We start from the raw sequence: 24996 nt of genomic DNA on the forward strand, positions 1-24996 counted from the left end.
TAAGATCCTCATCTCCCAATCCCACATTCTGTAGACGAACAGAAAAGACATGGGACCCACTGCATGCATTTAATGGAGTATCATTAATAGATGACTGCAGCCTTCGCAAAAAGAAAAGGAGTACTTGTGGCACCTTAGAGACTAACAAATGTATTTGAGCATAAGCTTTGCATCCGATGAAGTGAGCTGTAGCTCACGAAAGCTTATGCTCAAATACGTTTATTAGTCTCTAAGGTGCCACAAGTACTCGTTTTCTTGTTGTGAATACAGACTAACACGGCTGCTACTCTGAAAGACTGCAGCCTTGTGGCTCAACCTGTTGTGTTCATTCTGGGGGGAGAGGGCATGGAAGGGACCCTGAGGCCATGTATGGGAAATGCTGTTAGATAACTGAAAACCCCCTGCAGCAGAAGCAGCTGCTCAACAAGTCCAGTGCAGCTTTGCTTTGCAGACCCTCTTCAATGCTAACTTTGCATCCTTAAATCCTTTGACATTAAATTGCTAAACACATGTCTGAGAGATGGATGCTGACAGAGATGTATAGGGTTTGGGTTTTTTGTATACATCCGCATTTAGATGTGGGAGTGCCTATAACATGCTAGGCTTTTTCCAGGCATAGAGATAGGTACAATTCCTGTCTTGGAGAGAGTATGGTCTAAGATTTCTAGCAGTAGTCTTGACAGTGGACACTAAAGCCTTGTCTGCACTATGATTTCCATACTGTTTGCCTGTGGTACTAGTGCTGGTGGTAACACTAGAATGGACACAAGTATTTTTTTGCTATCTTGTAGCCTGACAGTGGTAAACGTGTGCGTTTCTGGTCTACTCTGTTATTTCCATAGGTGATGCAACCAACCAGCTGTATCAACGTAAGACAAATGGTGAAAAAAGGTCTAGTGTAGATGCACCCTCAAGGTGGTATTAGTGTTGGGAGTGTAATGCTGGCAGTGGTAACAAGTGCTTTCAGAGTAGTAAGGCAGTTGGGAAGGAAGAAAGAGAGCCCAGATAATTAGGGAAGGAGAGAGTAAATCTAGCTAATACCAGTCAGCTTTTGTCATTTGGACACAAACTGTTGCCTCCAATAAAAGTCAGGCCAAGGACCACTGGCAGGAACAATTGCTGGGTGTGGCCACCTTGCTTGACCCAGTATGATAAACCTATTGGGAAATGCCCCCTTAATTTTACAGCTTGTTCCTTACTCTTCACGTTTAGTCACAAGTGGGATAATATCCTGCTGATGACAAAAATGGGGGCCACCTTCTTGAAACAAAATCTCCCCTTCACTTTCAGAATCCTGTAAGTGTCACCTAACGTTTGCACTTCTGAACTTGCTCCAGTTCATCTTTTGGGTAGGTGACCTCCCTGCTTTCATAAGGTCATTAACTACAGAGCCCCTTGCATTGTCTGTAAAATCAGCAGGGTTGGAGGAAGTTAGCTCTTTAATTCTGCTTTAGAAGATCTGGACACTCAAGTTCATTTTCAGTATTGGCCTAGCCCTTCTGCTAGGGTTACTGTACCCAGAATCACAATATGTATGGCTTTATCGTAGCCTCCTGATGTGCATGAAGAGTGCTTGAAGTCTGAGGTATACACATGGCAAAACTGTTTATGGGCTGCTGACAACTGTGTTGACATGAGTATTGGCTTTGTTTCAGGGTGTCTTGTTTGTAACCTCCATGCCGCCAGAGAGCTGGAAAACTGTAAACTAAAGTTTCCACTTAAGCCAAAAATGGTGGCCTCTTCCTGTAGGTTTCAGTGTAACTGAAGGGTTTGCAGCCATGCAGAGGATTTTTGTTGATGTAGCAATTAGCTGATTGTGTTCCGTCTCACAGCTCATCTGGCCTATTACCCAGAGACACAATCTTCCTTCTTTTTCTGTACATGTTGTTCTAGGCCATGTGGTTTAAAGTCCCACAGAAATACACTGAGCCAAAACCCTTCTGTTTATGCAATAGCAGTCATTCCTTCCATGGTGGGCTGTATATACTAGCTGCTGACTAGTTCCTAATGAGACTGGGGTAATGCAGGAGTTCACAGCTTAACTGTTGAAAGGGAAGATGAGGCTCTTGTCCTTGCTGGTGGTGGCTGCAGAAAATCCTATTTTAAATCAATAATGTTAATGTGTAGTCTTTTTTTGGAAGAACAAAGTTGTCAGCCTCTGCAGGAGACAGGATACCATGCTGAATTGGCTGTGTGGGATTTGGGGATCACTGATCAGTTTATTTAAAACAAAACTTCAGACTAGGGAGCCATTAAGTTGTGCATGTTGCTGAACCTATGTCACCACATGAGCGATGATGAAACATTATTTACTGGTACAGGTAGTCTCTGAGGATCACAACTCCATGGTAACCTAGCATGCTGACTAGTTGTGAGGAATTTGTATGCCTTCAGGACTGACTAGTTCAGGGTTCAGGGAGGTGGTTTTGGCTAGGGGAATGTCTAAGATGGGACTCGGGGCAGATCCAGTCCTGCAGCTTCTTCCCACTGCAGGAGTAGTTTCCACTGCCTCTGTGTTGCTAGTCCCACTCCTGCGTCATTTCGGGGAGGTGGGCAAGAGATCTGATGAGCAAGGCAAAACTGACACGGTGCTGATGAGGCCATGATGGGGTTATTGGAACTCTGCCTGCTCTGAGGGATTCTGCTTTGTCAGCAGTGGATAGGGGTTGGGGGAGAGGCTGATAAGCAGTTGGGAGAAAGAAAAGGAGCTGTGGCTTGGCTGGGGTGGGAGAGGATGTAAGGGGGGCAACAGGAGCGCCCAGTTAACTCCGTTCAGACTGTCTTGGCTATATGGGTTAAAGCTGAGGGCTGCTGCAATCTGCTCCATCTTATACTGGGTTAGGGGCAGCCCGGGGATCTCTGTCATGGAAGCAATGCAGCCTCTTACAGCAGGAAAAATTTGGCTTCCTTAACTAGTTCAAAGTAAACATTAAACAAATCTATCACTGCGAAACTTGGAGAAGAAAAGTTTGTGTTTATGTAGGACCCATTCAAACAATGGGAACTTCTTCTGTTGGGTCTGAAGTGTCAGTCGTTAGACACTCTTGGCCTGCAGCTATTGAGACCTAAGATGATGGCTGACAGAAATGTGTGTTTCGGTTTGTCATTTTCAGAAGTACTAGGAAGGCAGTGGAAAAGTATTCTCTTGCTAGATGGAAAGATCAAATTAGGCCTGGGTAGGGGTATACAGAATGAGGTGCAAATGCTGTGTTTCTGGTTGGGTATTATCATTGATCTCTCTCTCCCCCCCCCCCCCCGCCCATAGTGATCACACAGATTGCTGAAAAGTGGTTTCCTCTTTGTGGGGTGGGATGGGGAACCTCCAGAACCATGGCTGTGACTCATGTCCCTCACTAGATGAATGCATCAAAATAAGGTTTACTTCCTATTACCCTGTTCGTGTTCTCTCTAAGTATTTGAGTATGGTAGTGGTCTTACTGAGTTCAGGGTCTTTCTCCCTCACTGCTGTGCCAAGGTTTTCACATATGATGTGCTCCCATTGTAAGAAGCCACTCCCCACCCATCATTCCTCTTTCTTAGGACCACACTTAAGTTTGTTTTGACCCATCATATATACATGCCATGGCTGTATCTGCAAGGGACGTGCTAAGTTTTGCAGGATGCTGAGAGTAAATTTGCAGCTGTGCTATGGAAGCTGCCTAGCCTGTGCTCATTGCATTCAGCTGTTCCATTGTTACAATTGTTAAAATCTTTAATACTCAATAAACATTCTTCAGTGTTGGTTGCTTTTTTCAGGAAGATGCTGTCTACTAAATCCTCATGCTGGCCTCATGCTCTCTAGCACAGCTAAGGGTGCTCCATCCTTTGAGTTTGGTATTGGTTCCCTCTGAAGAAACTCCTAACACTCAAGATTCCTTTAGAAACTCAGGTCTCTCTACAAAGTGGAATCTAGCAGGAATATATATGCCACACATGCCAAGCTTCCTATGAGGAATCATATCTGTTTATGACAGGTTTCAGAGTAGCAGCCGTGTTAGTCTGTATTCGCAAAAAGAAAAGGAGTACTTGTGGCACCTTAGAGATTAACAAATTTATTAGAGCATAAGCTTTCGTGAGCTACAGCTCACTTCATCAGATGCATTTGGTGGAAAAAACAGAGGAGAGATTTATATACACACACAGAGAACCTGAAACAATGGGTTTATCATACACACTGTAAGGAGAGTGATCACTTAAGATAAGCCATCACCAGCAGCAGAGGGGGGGAAAGGAGGAAAACCTTTCATGGTGACAAGCAAGGTAGGCTAATTCCAGCAGTTAACAAGAATATCAGAGGAACAGTGGGGGGTGGGGTGGGGGGGAGAAGTACCATGGGGAAATAGTTTTACTTTGTGTAATGACTCATCCATTCCCAGTCTCTATTCAAGCCTAAGTTAATTGTATCCAGTCTGCAAATTAATTCCAATTCAGCAGTCTCTCGTTGGAGTCTGTTTTTGAAGCTTTTTTGTTGAAGGATAGCCACGCTTAGGTCTGTAATCGAGTGACCAGAGAGATTGAAGTGTTCTCCGACTGGTTTTTGAATGTTATAATTCTTGACGTCTGATTTGTGTCCATTCATTCTTTTACGTAGAGACTGTCCAGTTTGGCCAATGTACATGGCAGAGGGGCATTGCTGGCACATGATGGCATATATCACATTGGTAGATGTGCAGGTGAACGAGCCTCTGATAGTGTGGCTGATGGGATTAGGCCCTATGATGGTATCCCCTGAAAAGATATGTGGACAGAGTTGGCAACGGGCTTTGTTGCAAGGATAGGTTCCTGGGTTAGTGGTTCTGTTGTGTGGTGTGTGGTTGCTGGTGAGTATTTGCTTCAGATTGGGGGGCTGTCTGTAAGCAAGGACTGGTCTGTCTCCCAAGATCTGTGAGAGTGATGGGTCGTCCTTCAGGATAGGTTGTAGATCCTTGATGATGCGTTGGAGAGGTTTTAGTTGGGGACTGAAGGGGATGGCTAGTGGCGTTCTGTTATTTTCTTTGTTGGGCCTGTCCTGTAGTAGGTGACTTCTGGGTACTCTTCTGGCTCTGTCAATCTGTTTCTTCACTTCAGCAGGTGGGTATTGTAGTTGTAGGAATGCATGATAGAGATCTTGTAGGTGTTTGTCTCTGTCTGAGGGGTTGGAGCAAATGCGGTTATATCGTAGAGCTTGGCTATAGACAATGGATTGAGTGGTATGATCTGGATGAAAGCTAGAGGCATGTAGGTAGGAATAGTGGTCAGTAGGTTTCCGATATAGGGTGGTGTTTATGTGACCATCGCTTATTAGCACCGTAGTGTCCAGGAAGTGGATCTCTTGTGTGGACTGGTCCAGGCTGAGGTTGATGGTGGGATGGAAATTGTTGAAAACATGGTGGAATTCCTCAAGGGCTTCTTTTCCATGGGTCCAGATGATGAAGATGTCGTCAATGTAACGCAAGTAGAGCAGGGGCATTAGGGGACGAGAGCTGAGGAAGCGCTGTTCTAAGTCAGCCATAAAAATGTTGGCATACTGTGGGGCCATGCGGGTACCCATCGCAGTGCTGCTGATTTGAAGGTATACATTGTCCCCAAATGTGAAATAGTTATGGGTGAGGACAAAGTCACAAAGTTCAGCCACCAGGTTAGCCGTGACAGTATCGGGGATACTGTTCCTGACGGCTTGTAGTCCATCTTTGTGTGGAATGTTGGTGTAGAGGGCTTCTACATCCATAGTGGCTAGGATGGCTCCAACCCCTCAGACAGAGACAAACACCTACAAGATCTCTATCATGCATTCCTACATGCTAACATGCTGTCTTCTCTGTTTTTTCAGAACTCTATTAGGCACAACTTATCCCTGCACAGCAAGTTCATTAAAGTGCATAATGAAGCTACAGGGAAGAGTTCTTGGTGGATGCTCAATCCTGAAGGTGGTAAAAGTGGGAAAGCACCAAGGAGGAGAGCTGCCTCAATGGATAACAGCAGCAAACTGGCAAAAGTCAGAGGTAAAGCATCCAAAAAGAAGGCCTCGCTCCAAGCAGCTCCGGAAGCTACTGCCGACAGCCCTGGCTCCCAGTTCCCCAAATGGCCTGGGAGCCCATCATCAAGGAATAATGAGGACTCCGATGTGTGGACCAGTTTCCGGCCTCGAACCAGTTCCAATGCGAGTACCACTAGTGCCAGGCTGTCTCCTATCATGCCTGAGCAGGACGACCTCCCAGATGAAAAGCTTCTCCCTTCTCTAGTGTACTCCAGTGCATCCAGCAACGTCCCACCGACCGTGACTGAGGAGCTTGAACTCATTGATGGGTTAAACCTGATGTCACCCAGTTCATCTATGCTGCCCACCCAGCAGTCTGCCTCAGGTGGCTCAGTCCAGAGAGATTCCAGCTTCTCCTTGAGGACCCAGAATTCAGCTGGTCAGACCTCTACTTTTGGCACCTCTCTGTTTAACCCTGTTGATATCTCGCTGCAGAGTTCTGTTAACCGTTTCTCTGGCCCTCAGACCCTTGAAGCTCTCCTGACATCAAGCTCTCCACCTCCCAGTGATGTGATGATGACTCAGGTGGATCCGATACTCCCTCAAACTGGAAGCAGGCTAAACAGCCAGACTTTTCTGCTTCTAGGTGGACAAGTCACCCAGAATAAAACAAGCCCAGTCAACCCACGAGAAAAGCCTTTGGAGCAGCAGTCAGAGTCAGTAAGTGTCAGTGCTTTGCCATCTATGCTTTCTGCAGTGGCATCTCCTCAAAACACAGCCAGCATGCCCACTCTGAAGGCCCCAGTCCCAGCACCAACGGCCCAAGCAGTCCATCTGGGCACCCAGCCACTTCTCTCTTCTGTTAGCTCTGCCCCCTTTGGAGTGAACCAGGACAGACTGCCCACTGACCTGGACGTTGACATGTACATGGAGAACCTTGAATGTGATGTGGATTACATAATCAACAGTGACCTCATGGATGGAGAAGGACTGGATTTCAACTTTGAACCCATTCTGTCTACTCCCAGCTACCCCAACACCTCCCAGGCCTCCAACCATACTTGGGTACCAAGTTAACTTCAGGAATACAAAAAGGTAGGTGAGTTTGTCAAATACTCTGTAGCTCTCTAACAGACGCTGCCAGCTTGAGCTGGGATGCTTCCCTTGCAGTCCTCAAATGTCCAGTTCTGTACTGGTGAGGTATATCTGTTTAAAAAGTGGCAGTATCTTGATTGCTGAAAGCTACCATGGCTGCCCTGCCTAGAGGAGAAATGAGCTTCAGAGGTAGATGGTATTGAAGCTACTTGTACTTTTCAAGTCCTTTTGCTTTCTTGTCTCTTGAGCTGCTTGCTCTGTGTGCTCTTCACAGTGAGTGCTGGAAGATGCTCTCTGGCATTTCTGTGCAGGTTTAATTAAACTTTTGGACTGGGAAAATGCTGTCTATAGAGTAGATCTGTGAGACCACTCTAGTGTCAGAACTTCTTGGAAACAGAATATGGCATTGCACATTTACTATCTCCTTATAGCTTTTAAAAAGAAACAGTAATGCTTCCCTATGCCATTCGGTGACCGTGTACCTTCATGCAGCTCCTGAGCCCTTGCAATTCCTATATTGTTCCAGCTATTCTGGAGATGATACTATTTATAATTCTTGCAGCTTAGACTTCCCTGCATAAGCTTTCCTGCATTTACAGTTTTCTTTTGGAAACATGGCTCCTCTATACCTTATAAGAGATGTGAGGTTGCACAAATCTGGTGTAATTACTGACTTGCTTTAGCTATGGAAGCTGCTGCCAACACTGATGGAGTTAGCAGAGGCTTTTCTCACTCATGCAGTGCGCACCTATGATTGAAAAGCAGGTCCTTCTAAGGAGCAGGATGGGCTTCCCTTCAATCTCAGAAATGAGTTAGGAAGCTTTTTTTGGCATCTGGCCTCTGAGCACACATCCTTCTTTCCTAACCTGCCAGTCTCTCAACTTGCTCCTTGAATAGCTTTGATGTTGTGAGGAACTGATTCAAAATTGCTCTTCGATCACATGCAGCAGTCCTGAGTTGGTTTTGGGAGCCAAGTGTATTGTGGCTGAGTTCCAGTAAGGGGGTCTATTCACAGGAAGGAGTCGCGAGTAAGGTAAATGTCTAAATAAATGCTGGGAACTGAGCTGTCTGTGACTGAGACCCACTCAGATTTTCCCTCTGCTTAGAATGCACCTCCCCAGACCCAGCTTGCCTGGCCATTGGATTTCCTTCTGGTATTGTCACTGGGCAGCACTGCACAACTGCTGGTTGTTTTCTGGGATCTGTAAGTGATATTCAATGTTTAGTAGAAGGCGACAAATACATTAGAAAGTAAAATAAACTCTTCCTACTGGAGAGCTGTGGGGAATGGAGTTTGGTTAAATTGCTAGCTTCAGAGGGCATTAGAATGTGGTGTTAGAATCCCATTTGTGAGAGGACTTGTTTGTGGGTGGGAATAAAAGTCTAGAAACATTTTTGTCTTGGTTTCAGGGAAGGAGAGGAGGGGGCTTTCTTTTCACAAATCTTTTCTAAATCACATGCCTCTAAAAAGGCTCCTTCAAATCATCTTCTCCGGAAAACTCTGCTAAGGCCTCCTGGTTTTTGTGGGGAAGACACCCACCTTCAGGCCAACTGTGGGTGGTATCAATCTGTCATTTGAGAGACTAGCACATTTATTTGAACATAAGCTTTCGTGAGCTACAGCTCACTTCATCGGATGAAGGTACTCCTTTTCTTTTTGCGAATACAGACTAACACGGCTGCTACTCTGAAATCTGTCATTTGTTTGCATATGGCTTTTCACTTTTTGAAACATTTCTCATTATCTTCCAACATGCTATTGGAGGGAGATAATTAAAAGCAGGAGTTTAATGGGACTCTCAAATGTCAGTTACCCAATGTTAAGCCAAAATTGCTGAGTAGCTTCATTTTAGTTCCTTTAATTTGTTCTCTGATCCATTTGGAGAGAACTGCTTCCCACACCACTAATGAAGTGGCAGTTCAGAAAACTGGTGCCCAGGTTTCCAGTGAGACTGACAATTGCTTGTTCTGTGAAAGATGCCGCAGTCTAAGTGAGTTTGTGTCCCTGTATAGTGTGCTTCAAAAACACTAGTTTCAGGAATGAATTGTCTGGGGCTTTGTCTGGCTAGAAACCTGCAGATGAATGTATCAACCTTTCCTGAAGGATTAGTTCAAACTAAAACCTGCCGTCTTCATGCTTCAGAAGGGAAGCTAAGCAGCACAAACAAATACATTTATAAAACAAGTTCTTCTAATGCAACATTTTAAGGCAGAAGTATTTCTAACTAGAAATTGTTTCTAATTTGCCATGTGGTGAACTACATTAGTGTTAAAAGAAAAGGAGGACTTGTGGCACCTTAGAGACTAACACATTTATTTGTGCATAAGCTTTCGTGAGCTACAGCTCACTTCATTGGGGGATGCAACGTTAGTGTTGGCATTGGTTAACAGCTTGATTCTGGTGAGCTCCTCGATACTGAAGATGACTGCACTACAGATAAGAGCCTCTCCTCCATGCAGTAGCCATAATGCTGTGCTTGTGATGTCAGAGCATATTCTTCCGATCTCATAGGTAAAGTGCTACTTTGTATATGTAGAACAGTGGTGTCAATCTCAGCCCATCTGATCTGTTCGTATTCAGATTCTGTAGAATGTTTGCTTTAATTTTACAAAGTTCCTAGCAAACATGGTTGTGAAACAACCATTCCAAATGTGGCCTGAATGTAACCAGTGCAACACTGTCTGCCTGAGTCTCCAGACAGCATGGCACAGTGGCTCCCTGCCCCTCCCTTAATCCCATTGACATATCAACATAAAGTCTTAAGACTAAGTGTCAATATTTACAGGTTTCAGAGTAGCAGCCGTGTTAGTCTGTATTCGCAAAAAGAAAAGGAGTACTTGTGGCACCTTAGAGACTAACAAATTTATTAGAGCATAAGCTTTCGTGAGCTACAGCTCACTTCATCGGATGCATGCGATGCTTATGCTCTAATAAATTTGTTAGTCTCTAAGGTTCCACAAGTACTCCTTTTCTTTTTGTCAATATTTAGTATTTCATTACTAACACCTTCAGCAAGTGGAATGGAATGTGGGGGCAGAGAATTGGTAATTGCTGCAGGGAAGGGAAGGCAATGCAATGCAAAGGAAAGAACAGTAGACACAAGGGTAAAGGGAGAAAACTTGCAGGTGGGGTGGGTTGGGGCAGGAATAGTGACTCTCCTTAGTGGGAGCACATCTTCCTACTGAGTTTCTACCCTGATATTTGTGCAGAACTTCCACTGACATCAGTTTGGTTGAGGATTGAAGAGAGAATATTGTCATAACTGCATGCAAGGGCCAAAGATAAAAATGGCATTCTTCTCTTGCCAAGGAATTACAGGCTGATCTAGCGGGATGGAATAAACCTTAGTTTATAGCATTTTGATTTACTGCCTTGGCAGTTAAATCATGGGATTGCTATGCATATTGTAGACTTGGATTTCAGCGAGACATAATTGCACAAGAAATAGAAAAATCTCAATTAAATAAAAAATACCTGAGCGTGGATTGGATATTGTCTGGCAAACAGTAGTGTTACCAAGTGGGAAACCTCTGAGGTCAGTGTTAGGATCATATGAGCTTCCTGAAGGGTCAAGAGTAAGTTGTACATTCAACAATAATAAAGTCTGAGAAACGATTGGGCAGCAAACCATGCCAAACTGAACAGTGATCTGGAGAGACTTGGATAGTTGTCGTCTGGGCCTGTGACACGTAGACCCATGAATGCACTGATGTAATGCTAGCTGCAGATACTTCAATAGAATTAACTCCCTCTCCTGAGGAATATGGTCGGGGTTGTGTGGCCCATCTGTGAACCCTGCATACTGTCTGCATTGAAAAAATAAGGAGCATTCCGTTTGACAGCAATATTACATTTCTTGTACTGAGAAAAGATGCCTTTCCTAGTGGAGTTAAACAGCAAAACCTCCTCCCCTCTCCTAGGAATTAATCACTGGACCTAGTTCAAACATTGTGTTTGTGACTGTGCTTTTGTTCATTTGAGTCTCACAGAAATTAAATGAAATGTAAGTTGTGGGCTGGGAGGACAACCTCATTAAGTGGTGGTAGAAACATCCAGATTTAGTACAGTGTAGTTTCTGAGACGTTGCTTCTGTGTACTTCCCAAGTGCAAAGACTGAGAGGTAGTGATTCTTTTCTGTGGCAGTTGCTCTGATATAGTGCATGACAATATCCATAGCAAAGCTTTGTTGTGACCATTGTGTGCATCACCAGCCCTGGTTCATTCTGACATGGGAATATTTCCACTCTGTGAGAAATCGTAAATCCTATAATTGTGACTTGGATTTCCAAAGCTCATGGTTGCTTTATGAGGGGGCTGAACATTGGGATGCATAAACTAGTGCTAAAAGAAAAGGAGTACTTGTGGCACCTTAGAGACTAACAAATTTATTAGAGCATAAGCTTTCGTGAGCTACAGCTGTAAGTATGAAAGCTTATGCTCTAATAAATTTGTTAGTCTCTAAGGTGCCACAAGTACTCCTTTTCTTTTTGCGAATACAGACTAACACGGCTGCTACTCTGAAACCTATAAACTAGTGCTGCAGTCTTGACTTTTTCCCTCCTGGGACCTCTCTTGTTTGGCAATGCATGACCCATGATCTAGTGCAGTAGGCGGGCCGTAGGCCAAATCCAGACTGCCAGACGCTTTTGAACGGACCCTGAAATCTTTTTATTTACTTATCATTTTTTAAATTATTTTCTCTGGAGGCTGGATCTTGACTGTACCTTGTGCAAGAAATTTGGACTTTTGACTAAAAATAATTGACTATCCCTGATCTAGTATATGTACTGTGCCCAATGCAGAGTCTTGTAGGGGCTAAACCAGATGAGCTGTCTTCTGATTAGATGCCATGTCTTTTTGAAAGCAGCTGTGTATTATTACTAAGGAATGTTTATCAGAGGGTAGAATCTAGCTAAGGATTTGTGGCCAACAGCTGGCCATACCTTGGACGCATGCGGCGGGGAACTGATGTGTCTCCAGAGAATTGCTGCTTAGCTTTCCCATCTGGACCATGGAACAAGAGATGCAGGATAATTTTGGATGAATTGAAACAAATCTGGTAAGTGCTAGGCATAGGGATTTGGGAGACATTCTATGGGAAATGTGTGCCAGAGACACCACAGTTGATGTCCCCAGCAATAAAGAAGTAGAAATCTGTAATGGGTTCTGAAGTTTGCTATCATACATCAGCAGGAAGCTTCTCATCCCCACATTGTTCTCAGTGAATTGTATTAAACAGTAGTCCTGGGGGAATTCTGCACCATTGGATGTGTGTAGAATTCATGTCTGGCACAGAATTTTTTTTTTTTTTTTTTTTGAGCAGAAAATACATTCTGCTTTCTAAGTGCTGCTGTTCCACCTTTAGCCCAGCAGAGGCTGCTGTGGCACCAGAACAGACTGCAGTGGCTGACTGGCAGTAACAGTCAGCAGCTGGCTGCATTCATCACAGTGCCCATGGAGACAGATTAGGAGGCATGGGATATGGTGGGTGGGGGCAGAGTGGGGCACACGAGGCTGTTGGGGGGGGGTCACAAACTGGGGTGCAGAAGGGCTAATGGGAGGGACAGACTGGGGCAGGGGCTCAGGAGCTAATGGGGAGACAGCATTTAGCCAGGGGCTGAATGGGTTGGGGGGGTAGGGGGCTGCAGGGATACATGGGGATGGGGGCAGATTTGCCAGACTGAATGGGAGAGGCTAGTAGTCAGTCAGGGTCTGCATGGGGGAGGCTCCCCAACTCCCTAACAATCCCCCCTCCCAAAAAACACCTGTTCCATACTTCTCCCACCCAATAACCCTCCAGGCTCACTCCCAGACTCCTTCAGCTCCTCCGACCTCTGTTACCCCTGACTCCCCCAAGCCTTTGCACTGCTTCTGAGGGCTGCGGGAAATACATTTTTGTATTGTATTTTAAATGAATTACTCAGAGTTGTATATTCATTTGTCTAGTAAGGAATCTATTTGTCAAAAAGCAGTTCCTAATTTTTTTTTCTGTATTATTACAGGCCTACTTGCTGACAGGTATTTTGAAATAAATTTCCAAAATAATTGAAATTGACATGATTATATTGTGTTGTTTTGACAAAATATGCAGAATTTTGAAATATTGTTCGCAGAATTCCCCCAGGAATAAAACAGCAATTTCACATTCAGGTATAAGAGGAGGGAAGCAAAGGGCATGTGTACTGCCCCCTCCCCGTGTCTCTTGATTATTTGCATTCAATCCTTAGAAACTATTATTGCCTAATGGCCAACCAAGAATGGGGTCCTAATGTGTTGAGCAATGTACAAAAAGGAGCAGACAATCCCTGCCCTGAAGCTCGCAGTCTAAATAGACCGGACACCCACAGGGTGGGAGCTGGGGTAGAACCCACAAGCAGAATGACCAATGTGATGGAAACAAATGACATGCTAGCTCCACAGGTTTTTGGGGGTGGTTTTACTCAAGAGGTGGAGCAACTAAATGGAAATAAAAGGGAAGTGAAGGTTTGTGCTGAGGATGGGGCAAGTGAGAAGAAGGTGAGAGGGGCAGGTTTGGAGGATATTGGAGCAAAAGCCAACCAGCACAGGGCAGAGAGAGAGTCCAGTCAAGAACTGTAGAAGATTCTCCAAATGTCCAGCAATCCAGAGGTATTTGCTTTTTATCTTCTGCGCCTTGTAAAACTTTCCAATCTCAGCCATAGCCTGAGGCTAGTGATCAGCACAGGAGGGTGGAGGGGGAGAGCTCCCAAGAAGGGAGCAGCAGTGCAGTTGGGATAATGGACCATGAGAAGTATGGCTGAAGGGAGTGGAATGGGAGCAGGGAGGATGGGCAAGAAATAGCAGAAGGCTTTCTAGAAAAGCGCATGGAGAACACTAGTAAAGGTCAGAAAAATACCGTGTATTTCTCTGTATTTAGATATGAAGGTGAAAACACCGAAATCTATAACTCAGTGTATCAGTGAGAAGGCTGAAGATCTTAGTCTTAAAAACACAACTTCCGTTTTATTCATTGAAGCCATTTATGGGCCCTTACCTGTAGTTTGAGTCAGTGGAAGCAGGTTAGGACCCTGAATTTGTAGCCTCCCTTCCCTGGCACAAGTTATGAATCCTTTAGGCTGGAAATGCCATGGTTCCCTGGCTTGCATTCAGCTATGATGTGGTCTTGGTTCAATGTCCATCGCCCACAGGTTTGTAGGGACAGTGTCTCTTTGGAAATGCCTGGCTACCAAATAACTCTTGCTCTAGCATGCTAGGTGTTGACTGTCTGTGTTCAGATCCCTCCTGCAAATACGTTCCTTCCTAGAAGCCCATGAAGATCAACCTCTATCACTGAAATGTGCCTGCACCACTAATGTGAATAACTACTCTTAGCTGGCACCATCTTGCCAGTGGACTTCTGGGGGCTCTGTCTGATTGGACTGTAAGTGTCTCAGTCTAGGGACCCAGCTTGTGAAGCACTGAGTATACTGGCGCTCAGCAAATACCACTTTCGTTAGGCTGTGTGGTTTGTACAGAGCCTAGATGAATCTGGACGTTGGGAAGCGTTTCCCTTCAGGAGGTAAAGGGAGTCAAATAGCAGCTTAACTTACTGCTTCCTAATAGTGCCCAAAAATAAAACACAAGCTCTCAAGGGGCAGCAAGGCCCCATCTCCAAAGAGAGGCTCCCAAACTGACACAGGCACTTCACAGTGCTTAGCAAACCCTCCTATGAGCCCTAGGAGGTAGGTCAGGATTATCAGCCCAGCTTTACAAATGGGGAAATCTGAACAGAGGTTAAGTGATGTGCCCAAAGACTCATAGGGAGTTAATTTGAAGCCAGCAGTTTTCTCCATTCTGAGCTCAGAAAACACTGCCTTCTCTGCATCCAAGCTGAATCACGGCCTGACAACAAAAATAATTTCCACCCCCCTTCAGCTCCCTTTGGCACATGTGGTGGGAATACTTGTCCTTCCCTGAGAATGTGAACCCTGTCCCTCTGGCTTGTCGTCAGCTCCTTGGAGCAAGAGCCTATTCTGTTCGTTAAAGCACTGGGTGCATACCAGATGTTATACAAAGTGACTTATGAGAGTCCTTCACCATAGATTTAATAGGGTAATGCAAAAAGACTATTGAGCCACAGTGTGGACTTTTATACATGGCCACTTGTATGCATGGTGCCTACAGACATGGAAGATCGATCATCCTCTCTCAGTGCTTAGTCTAAGCATTTTAGAGGACCTATGATCCTGAGCTGGACACGTGGTGCTGGCACTTGCTCCCATTTGAACAGCCCAAAGTTGTCCTGTTTGGCTCCTTGTTTCCAGATTTCCGATTACTTTTTCTCAGTGTATACTTGATTTCTGGTGATTTAGTTATGAGCCATTCATGGGAAAGGAGCTGCCTATTTTTCGTACATTTACTTTCTGTCCCTAGGCAAATGGGAAATCCAAAACCTTCTCCATCAATTCCTGGTGGAGTTTTTCATGCAAGTTGAATGATTCAAAATGGTGAAGTAAGACTGTCTGTCTGTACAGATTACTCACTGCCCACAGAACCTCCTATGTCCCTTGACCACAGCCCACTCTTGGTTCTGTCTTGCTCTCTCTTCCTCGCCAGGCTGGGTTTTGACGCATACTCCCCCCCACCCCCAAGTATTTCAAAGAAGAGCCTGCTCAATTGCTTTTGTGCTTTTCCCAGGGCTGCTCACTCTTGTAGGTTTGTTCCCTGTACAGAAATGAGTAACATCCTGCCCCCCACAATTGTCTCCACAGTGCTGTTGCTAGATCCTGCAACGCTGGTATAGCTTGGATGGCTTTACAAGTATGTCCTCCATGTGCAGGTCACAAGCTCACAAGTGGAGGTTCCCATCCTAATCTTTCTCTCTTAGCTGTTGGTTAACTATTCCAAAGGGTTATTGGAAGGAGCTGTTCTTCCTCTTTTGGCTGCTTGTAGGCTGATGCTGTGGCTATGGTGAGGGACTGAGCCTGGGAAGGTTTTCCTGTAAGACTGGTCTCGACTGTGATCCAAAATGCACATTTGTAGTTTTTGATGTGTTCAAACAGAGCTGCTTAAAGTGGCTTTGCAGGGGAAAGGCTCTTCCTGGTGTGCAGGGCCCAGGAGACCCATGCTGAGCCCCAGTCTGTTTCTCTTGCAGTTAACTCTGGTGGCTGCCCAAAAGGGAAGAGTACCTTTCCCTTCTTGCTGCTTCTCCTCCTAGTTCTAGTGTTATCTGGACCCTTCCTTAAGCAAAGCTCTTCAGGCTAAGCAGTCTTGCTTTAGCTCCTCTGCGGAGCATTCACTCTTGAGACCCTGTGTGTTCCCTTTGCTCTCTCCTCCTCTCAGTCCAGCTCTGAGTGTGGTCAGGGTCTTGCTGTATACTCCACCCTGCATTGGTGTGAAATCTCTTCCCCTACAGAGGTTTTTCAGTGTGTGCATCCCCAATTGGAATAGGATGCTTCTGCTTAATGATAATTACCCCCAAATCGTTTCTGTCCACGGCTCCCTTTGAGGCTGAGATCTAACCACCTGCTTTGTTTTTCTTCTTCCTAGTGTCCTTCAGGTTTCTGAATGTTGGGTCCTGACTTCGCTTCCCACCCCTGGCAGAGTCTGAAAAAACAGAGCGCACTGGACACAGCTTCTCTGCACACCATGCCTGGGGCAGACAGAACTGCCCACCTGGGAGCAAGGGGGCAAATCTGCGCCTGGTTGCAATAGGAAGAGTTTTGAAAAAAATCCTGTTGTGTGCTGCGTCTCTTCCTAAAAATCCTGACCTGACATGGATCTTCTGCAGAAGCCCCAGGGCAGTGCACATTCGAAGAGGAGCTCTGGTGAAAATCCCCAAGCTTGGCCAAAGGCTGCTGTGCCAGACAACAGCATTATCCCACGCAAAGGGTGGGTGTGTTGGAGGCTGCCTTATCTCTGCCATAGCAGCAGTTCACCCAATGCCTCGGGCTGTTAGAAGGGGCCTATTCTGTCCCCACCTTGCCCTCTGGGATGGAGTAGCTGGGCCTCTTCCGTCAGCCACCAGCCTTGTGCTTGTACTCCACAGACTTTTAGAAGAATTGGAAGGAGCCTCTTGGCAGAAGCCTGGTAGGAATAGGGTGTCAGATGGATTGGTTTCAAAGTACCCCACCATTCTGCACCCATCTGAAGGGTTGGGCGGGTGGCAGCCAGGGAGGCTTCCCTTTGCTCATCTAGGCAGAAGAGGAGGACATACAGTTTAATTTCACTGTGCCAACTGGGCCCGTTGAATGAGTAGCATGTCTAGAGAAGTCCTGTGCTGTTCTAAGCACTTTCCTGATACAGCAGGCTGCTGGAAAGTAGACAGGTGCTGATTGCTGGGACTCCAAAACATCTTTGGGAGTTTGTTTCTGGGCTGCCTTGATACAGCAGAGAAAGGGGAAGCCTGGGTGTGGCCTTAACAGAGCCCTGGTTGCTTTTCAGAAGGGCATTTTCTATAGATGAAATATTTTTTTACTAATCTAAGGGCTTTCTATATTGAAAGCCAATGTAACCACATGTCTCCTTTGGCATACTGGGTATCTCTCCCTTTAAGAAGGTGGTACCAATGGCAGATCTGCCTTTCAAAGCTGTGCTGAGAATAAATACACTTGACATTCAATTATGTGTCTGATTGGGGGAAGAACTGGCAGGCCCCCACAGTTTGGAACCATGTGAGGAAGGGGTTGTATATTTCTTGTAATCTATATGTAAAACTAGCTGCAAATTAATTAGAAGCTTTTTCTAAACCTTTTAAAATATATATATTTTATATATATATTTAAATTGAGAAACAAGATTATTCACTTTTTTTTTCTGCAGCTTTATCCTGTTGATACCACATGAACACTACAGTGAGGCTGGGAACAAGCCTGGGGTTATGGAGTGTGAATACAGTTGGGAAGGGGTGGGGGAGACACTTCAGAGAGTTTGGGGAATAGCCACACTCTTCAAATCAAATGGGAGAGGTGTTTACAGAAATCAGACTGCCGCAGATCAGTCTCTGGCCATGTGATTGAACACTCCCACTAAGTATCAGCTAACCTTGTGCTCTTGGCTAATCATTAACAGGGGATAAGCTGGGTATGTTAAGCCCTAGAGTAGCTGGGCTGCGGCTGATGCTTCAGAGGCTTAGGTTCCCTAACCTCTTACTTAATGAGGGAGGCTGATTTGAGCCAGGCCTGCTGACATTCTGTGCAGCCTTCGTCCCCCACTATTTTGAGGCCAGGAGTTCAGTTCGCTTTAGTAGCCGACAACCTGGTTGTCCTGGTTTCTATAGCTTTTCCTTTTTGTTACTGAAGTTTTTCTGCTACTACTTGCTAATTCGAGTCCTGTAGGCAATGCTGGAGGAGTCTGATTGGGGTTCTGTCCTGTGGACAGTTTTTGTCTCTGGCCAGGACCTGAAGGGGCTATGAGGGTCAGCTGGCAGTTTTCTTTCAGCCTTTGGGTGTTTGCGGTGGTAGGGTTTGGGGGAGGGGATGATTCTTTGCAGTGTTCTATCTGATTTGTTAATGCAGAAAGTCTCTAGCATTCTTTCTGCAGATGGTAGATAAGACTTCTTGTGGAAGGTTTACGTGGTGAGGTGCTGGAAGTTTGCATTGCTTTGCTGTCTTCTCTGCATGTTGTTTCAGGGTTTCACTAGAACTACTGGAGACCTGAACAAGAATGGTATGTCTGGCCACCCAAAATGAGGCCTCTGGAGCAGTCTTGCCTCGACCCTCATCTGTCACTAGATCCTTTTGGGGAACACTCATTGGAAACTACTTTAAGTCTTTCTCTTTTATTGAAGACTTGAGTTCAGCTGTGTGTGTTCACAGTAACATGCCCTTCACACACCCATATACGTCTTGCTGTACTGCCTGGTAAGGCAACCATCACACCCTGAACAATAGGCAGACCTGGAGTTAGCTTATCCCTGCATTGCTAAACTGGGGTAATGGCAGTGAAAACATTTAGCCATGGTCAATCCAGCACAACTGATAGATGATAGTCCTCCAATCCCTTCCCACAAGCCCCGGGCATCCTGTCCTGTGCACTAATTGTGCACATTACCTTCATAAAGAACAGTGGCTGATGGTCTGATTATTAGGGCAAGCTGGATCCTTTCCTTTGGCACCTGACCCACCACACCAGCATGGTTAATGCCACAAGTGAATTTCCTGGGCCTAGACCACTTACTCCTACAATCGCCAGCATGGGTATAGAATGTGAGAATAGAACAGTGCAGTGAGTTGTGGCACTATGAATCTCAGGATAGTGCCCACGTTAGCTGTATTGCTTCTCACATCCATATAGAGCGCCAGTGGGGGTGTGACACAGCGTGCTGACATTGACAATGTGTTTATGCTTTAGTTGGTTAGGCTAGCATGTGTTGACTGACCCATGATGGCTTACGCTGTGGTTAGTCAGCAGCGAAGACAAAGCCTAAAGGCACAGGACTGTACTGTTAGTGACCAGTACCTCAGACCTACAAACCCAGTGTAAGCCAGAACCATTAGTGAGCATATCTGTGCGTTGTAAGCAGTCTGCTTTAGAGCTTCCTTTCAGTTTGTCCAGTTCAAACAGCAGCATGTTAGTGCACTAACCTACTTGGGTGCCTGTTACAGCCTGTGGGCAATGGGGTCTGTGCATTGATATTGCACTCCTGGGAGCTAGGCAATTAGGTGGCTTTTCTCACAAATGTGTCTTGCCGTGACCCATTGTAGCTCTAGGAGCGAGCTGCAGTCAGGCCTAGTGAGAGTCACTGGAATTGCTGCCTCACTGGCTTTAAGAGATGGAGTTTGTTGTAGCTGCTACCTCTCCCTGCTGGACCCTTGCTGCACCATCTCTCACTGGGATACTCTCACAGAGCACTTATTGCACTTAGGCTGGACTGAGACCTTTTCCTTAGGGAGTTAAATGCCAACTGAGAAGCAGACTCTAGGACTCGCTGCTGCTGCCACCTCTTCCTGGTGTCTGGAAACCTAACTTCAGCCAGACTTTCCATTGCTCCACCCAGGAGACGGCCACAGCAGGAAGTGAACAGTAATGCTACAGCACATCCCAGTACAGTTGCATCAGGCATAGGCACAAATGGTTTATCTCTTGGTATCTTCCCTGGTAGCTAAGCATTTTGGCAGCCTTATCTGCAGGGGACAGAACAGGTGGTGGTGCTTGTCCTGCTGCTGTCCTCTGGCCTGTTCAGGATTTGCTTTCCATCTCCTCACTGAAGCAGGAAACTATGGTGTTTGAGGTTCACACTCAGTTGCTCATAGGTGTTAAGAAAGCCAGTATGGGAGACTTCCAGTGGAGCCAAAAGCAGCAGGGCTCAGCCTACTGTAAAGGTGGCACTCCATTTAAAGGCAAATCAGCCCTTCTCCTGTACAAGGGCAGAGTGGTGAATCTAGTGAATGGGAATGGATGAGGGCAAGGGGAGGAAGAATCTGGCAGTTGAGCCTTTTATGCCCCTTTCCAAACTTCTGACTAGCTCTGTCCATAAATATTGTACTCCTGTAGCCTTGAGTGTTTCCCCAAGTGCTAGTGGGTAACCTGTAGTGAAGCGTCCAGCCCTCATTCTGATGTAGGGCCTGGTGGAGAATTCCACGTATAGAATCACTTTACATAATGTGGGTGGGGGACAGCTGTGTTCTGAGGTGGCCCTGTCCTTCTGGGTGCATGCCTGAGAGAGTTAGCAGGTAGGGGATGCAGGGCTGTAAGCACAAGGCCTGATGCAGTACGGTGCTGTGTGGTGTCTCCTCATCCTTATAGGCTAGTTCAGCTCAGGCCACACTTAGTTATTCCATTCCTGGATTCAACCACAGTTGTTCATAGTGTTGAGCTGCCCAGTGCCACGAAGGACTCTGTGCACTATCGGCCTGTGAAGGCAGCATGAGGCAAACCCATTGACTTTGTGTACACCTGCGTTCAGCAGCCTCCTTGAGGCACTCTGTGGATCTGTGATACCTTCAAGTGGCCCTAGTCTTACTGTCATTAACAACTCTGAATAGCCAAAGCTTATTGGAACCCTTCACTCTCCCCTTTGTCAGGTTGTCACTTCATGCTACACTGTCTTTAAATTAGCAAACAAACCATCCTGACGAGAAACTAAAATAGAGGGAGGGTTCTGGAGACCGTGTATCTTATAAATGATGTGCATACTAGAAGCACACAGCACTAATCAGCTTTTCCAAAGGAAATGCCTAGAAAGATTTTATTTAGGCCATGAATTCTTATGTTTAAATTTAGTTGCTTATTTATTGTCCTGCTCCAGGTGGTATTGCCCTCAGAAGTCCCTGTGCATTGCAGTGTGGACCTGGGGGTGGGGGCTTCAAAAGGCAGAGGCACTCATACCAGTGTGATGCAGTAGCTCTGAATGGATTGTCTTGAGCCTTATTGGTTTATTTCTGATCAAAATAAAGTGAGAGTTTGGATCCATCATTTAAAGTTGTGGGACATGAGCATGAGGGAATAGTTTAGGGTTCAGGTCTCTTCCCCCTACCCAAACTCCATCTGAGGTAGGAAAATGGATTGGTGTTGTGACTACATTAAAAAGCTTGATAATGATAAATTAAATCCTTGATCCACTGTGTAAGGCTATGTCTATGGATGGTAGCATGTTGAGTACAGACACTGCGCACCCCGCTGGCATGGGTCTAAATAGCAGTGTGAATGGTGAGAGCGCGTTTAGGTGACTAGAGTACCCTGAACGCCCAGAGTGTATACCCTATACGTTTCTACACACCGAAGCAGTGCCTCCCATGTCTACATTGCCGATTTTAGCAGTGTAGTGTCCTGCTGCCTCCCCACTGCAGGGAAAGGTTCTTGCAGGGAAAGGCTCTGGGAGCTCCCTATTGCCAAAGCCTTTCGTGTGCCATGTAGCTACATGGGTAATGCCTATACTCTGCATGCTGCTGTAATCGTAGACATAGCCAAAAAGATGGATTTCGTGGAGCGGTCTGTCCTTGTGATGATCCATCAGTGCATGGAACCCACTGCCACCCATGCTCTCCACCTGCAGTAACACGTTTAGTGGGAAAAGGGATCCCTCTCAAAGCACCAAGCTACTTCATTCCCTGTGCCAGGGTACATCCTAAGGAAAGAGGCTCTGCATGGGACAGTATGATTTAGTCATTGTGCTGACAGAAATGGGTGGTGTCAGTGACTGACTGATACACACCTTGGTGCTGAGGTGAAAGGAGGGAGCCCAGGTGTATAAAAGGCCAAGAGGGTGAAGCAGCTCTTTGCATAGCTATGTTCATGGTGGTCTTGCAAAGGCTGTTGACAGCATGTTTCATGGCGTGTAGCTTGAGGGGGATGTTTGCAATCGGCTGAATGCTGTATGGTGAAGCACCAGCAGTGCCTAGAGGGGGATTTAGATGCTTGGAGGATGCATCACTTTGGAAGGAGGCTTTTTCATTAGGCTGCAGAGATAGGAAATGGTCCCATGATCTTCTCTTTCCAGGAAAGTATTGTAGTCATTCTCTACTCCCTCTGGACGATGGCCCCAGCCTCTTGCTCTCATGGTGGGATGCCTGCACGAACATGCTAAGAGTGTCAGCCTGTTGCTCACAAGCAGGATTTCTCTGTTGCTGGCACAGGCCCTCCGTTCCCACAGCATAGGCAGCACCGGCTGGCATAGGTTCCCACACCTGCCCCAGCTGCACTCTTGTTCACTCATTTCTCATGAAGTTTTTTACTTCTTAAATTTCTGCTTTTTGTTTGCTCTCCTGGTGATTTCCAAACTATTACAGGCTCTGTTTCCATCTGTGCTAGTGAGACTGTGTAGAATGTGCTAGACTAGGGGGAAAGTTTGACAAATAAAGATCTGTAATCCTTTGCTCTGTGTCTCGTGCAGTTTCTGGTGTCTGTTTTGCTGGTGAGACCCAGCACGTGTTCTTATTTCAGCTGGCTGCTGGGGCTGTGCACTCTGATCTGAATGTCCCTGCACCAGCCTGAGGTGGAAGAGGCAGTGCATGGACACTGCCCTGAGACTCCCAGGATGCTGTGTGAGGAGCTCCCCCGCACTGCTCCTACAGGCTGGGTGTAAGGACAAATGGTGCTGCTGGCTCCTAGACAGTCTTGAAGGGATGCAATAATTGAAGGGCTCATCTAGTATAGAAACCATCCCAAAGGTAGGAGCCACTCACCACCAGTCCCTTCCTAATCAGAGTACAGGAAATAACCCACCTTATTCTTGCTTCCCACACTACCTGTATTCAGGATTCTGATCAGGCAACTTCCACCAGTGTCAGCAATTCTTGGAGATTCTAACTCTAAGTGTACAAACTAAAGGGTTCCTAGTCTCTCTGCCTTCTAGTCACCCATTCCCGCAGCAGCTGCTGAGGCTTGCTTAGGGTAGCCAAGCACTTCAGGAGCAAGCTTATCTCTGCAGCATGTGCCCCCAGCACTGTCATCAAAAAGAGGATTGCTATTCCATTGTTTGGGCTCCAGTCAGGGAGCACCTGCTGATGTCAGTTCCTGTGGGCTTGGAGCTATCCCACGACCATACCTATGACACACAGCCATGTGCAAGATCTTACGTCTAGGAACAAAGAACGTAGGCCACACAGCATAGGAATTGCATCCTGGATAGCAGTGACTCAAAGGGATTTACAGGTCATGGTGGAAACCAAGGGACTACGAGCTCCCAGCACCATGCAAGTTTGCTCTTAGCCGCTGATGTTAAGATGTATATGCAGGTCAATAAAGAGTTAGGAGTGATGAGATGTTACTACTTCTGTATACAGCACAACTGAGGCTTTTACTGGGATATTGTATCAAGTTATGGTGTCACAACTTAAAAATATTGACAAATTGGAAGGTCAGGAAAGAGCAGTAAGAATCAAAGTCTGGAAAACCTGTCTGACAGTGAGACTAAAGATGCTCAATAGATTGAGCTTCATCAGATGGAAGTTTAAGCAGTAAGTTGATTGGTCCAGAAGTACCTATGTAGGGAGAAGATTTCTCATTTCAGAGGGTTCTTTAATCTAGCAGACAAAGGCAGAACAAGCTCTAGTGGAAACCTGATCAGTTCATACTAGGAACAAGGTGCAATTTAGGTGTTGGAAATTATCTATTGGAGCAATGTGCTGATGTACATGGTGGCTTCTCCATTGCTTGAAGTCTTCACGTGAAGATTTAGAAAGACAAAGATCTGCTCCAGCTCAGTGAGAAGTTCTGGGCTTGCTGAAGGAAGTGCTGGTGGAAATTTTCTAACCTGAGTTATGCAGGAAGTTGGTCTGGATGGTCCCTTCTGGCCTTAAAATAGCATGCCCTCAGCTGGTACTGTGCATGCTACTAGCCACCCTATTGTGAAAAGGTTATTGCAGAATTAAGGGGTGTGGGGGAGGTCAGAGGAAAACTTAAATCCAAAAAGACTGGAAACACTGGTACCTTAGAAAGGAGAGGGTAAAAAGATGATAAAAGTATATGAAATAATAAATCTTTAAGAGAAGGTGGATGGACTTCTTCTCTGTCTGTCATGATACAGGAGGCAAGAGACATTAAATTAAATGGTGGAAAATTCAAAACCAATAAATGGAAATACTTTTTCCATGTACCAATTAGTTGAACTTACTGCTACAGAATGTCACTGGACCAAATAATTTAGACTGAGTATGACTGGACATTTATATGGATAACAAGAATACCAAGAGTTACAATAATTAATGCAAACAGAATTCTGAAAGGGGGCCTTCTCTGTCCTGCAGCTACTCACTGGTGGCAGGGGCTGGTTGCTCCATTCCAGCCAATGAGCATCATAGGGGTGCGTTTCTCCTATAATTTTGGCTCATACTCAAGGATAACAGTGTCACTGACATTAATAGGGGTGGGTGTCTCACAATTGCAGCACACAGGCTGCTGAGTGGCTTTTAAATGAGCTTTAGCTATTTCTGCTCTGAGGGGGGCATTCCCCCTACATGACCAAACCCTTGCAGCATCAGATGTGCTGTGCTAAAGGAAAAGCTCCATTTAAGACTTTAATTGGGAAGGCTAATCTACTGCCAGG

The 24996-nt window shown here is 45.8% G+C and overlaps 1 protein-coding gene across 1 annotated transcript in view; it reads left to right on the forward strand.

Moving 5' to 3' along the window:
- Nucleotides 1-22824, forward strand: part of FOXO4 (forkhead box O4) — a 34998-nt gene extending 12174 nt beyond the window's left edge. Inside the window, exons 2-3 of the mRNA XM_038415749.2 lie at nucleotides 5810-7051; nucleotides 16560-22824. Coding sequence (XP_038271677.1) covers nucleotides 5810-7033 — 1224 coding nt within the window. The 3' untranslated portion in view covers nucleotides 7034-7051; nucleotides 16560-22824. The remainder of the gene's footprint in view (nucleotides 1-5809; nucleotides 7052-16559) is intronic.
- The last annotated feature ends 2172 nt before the right edge of the window (nucleotides 22825-24996 follow it).

This window comes from Dermochelys coriacea, chromosome 9 (assembly GCF_009764565.3).
Source record: "Dermochelys coriacea isolate rDerCor1 chromosome 9, rDerCor1.pri.v4, whole genome shotgun sequence".
Lineage (NCBI taxonomy): Eukaryota > Metazoa > Chordata > Testudines > Dermochelyidae > Dermochelys > Dermochelys coriacea.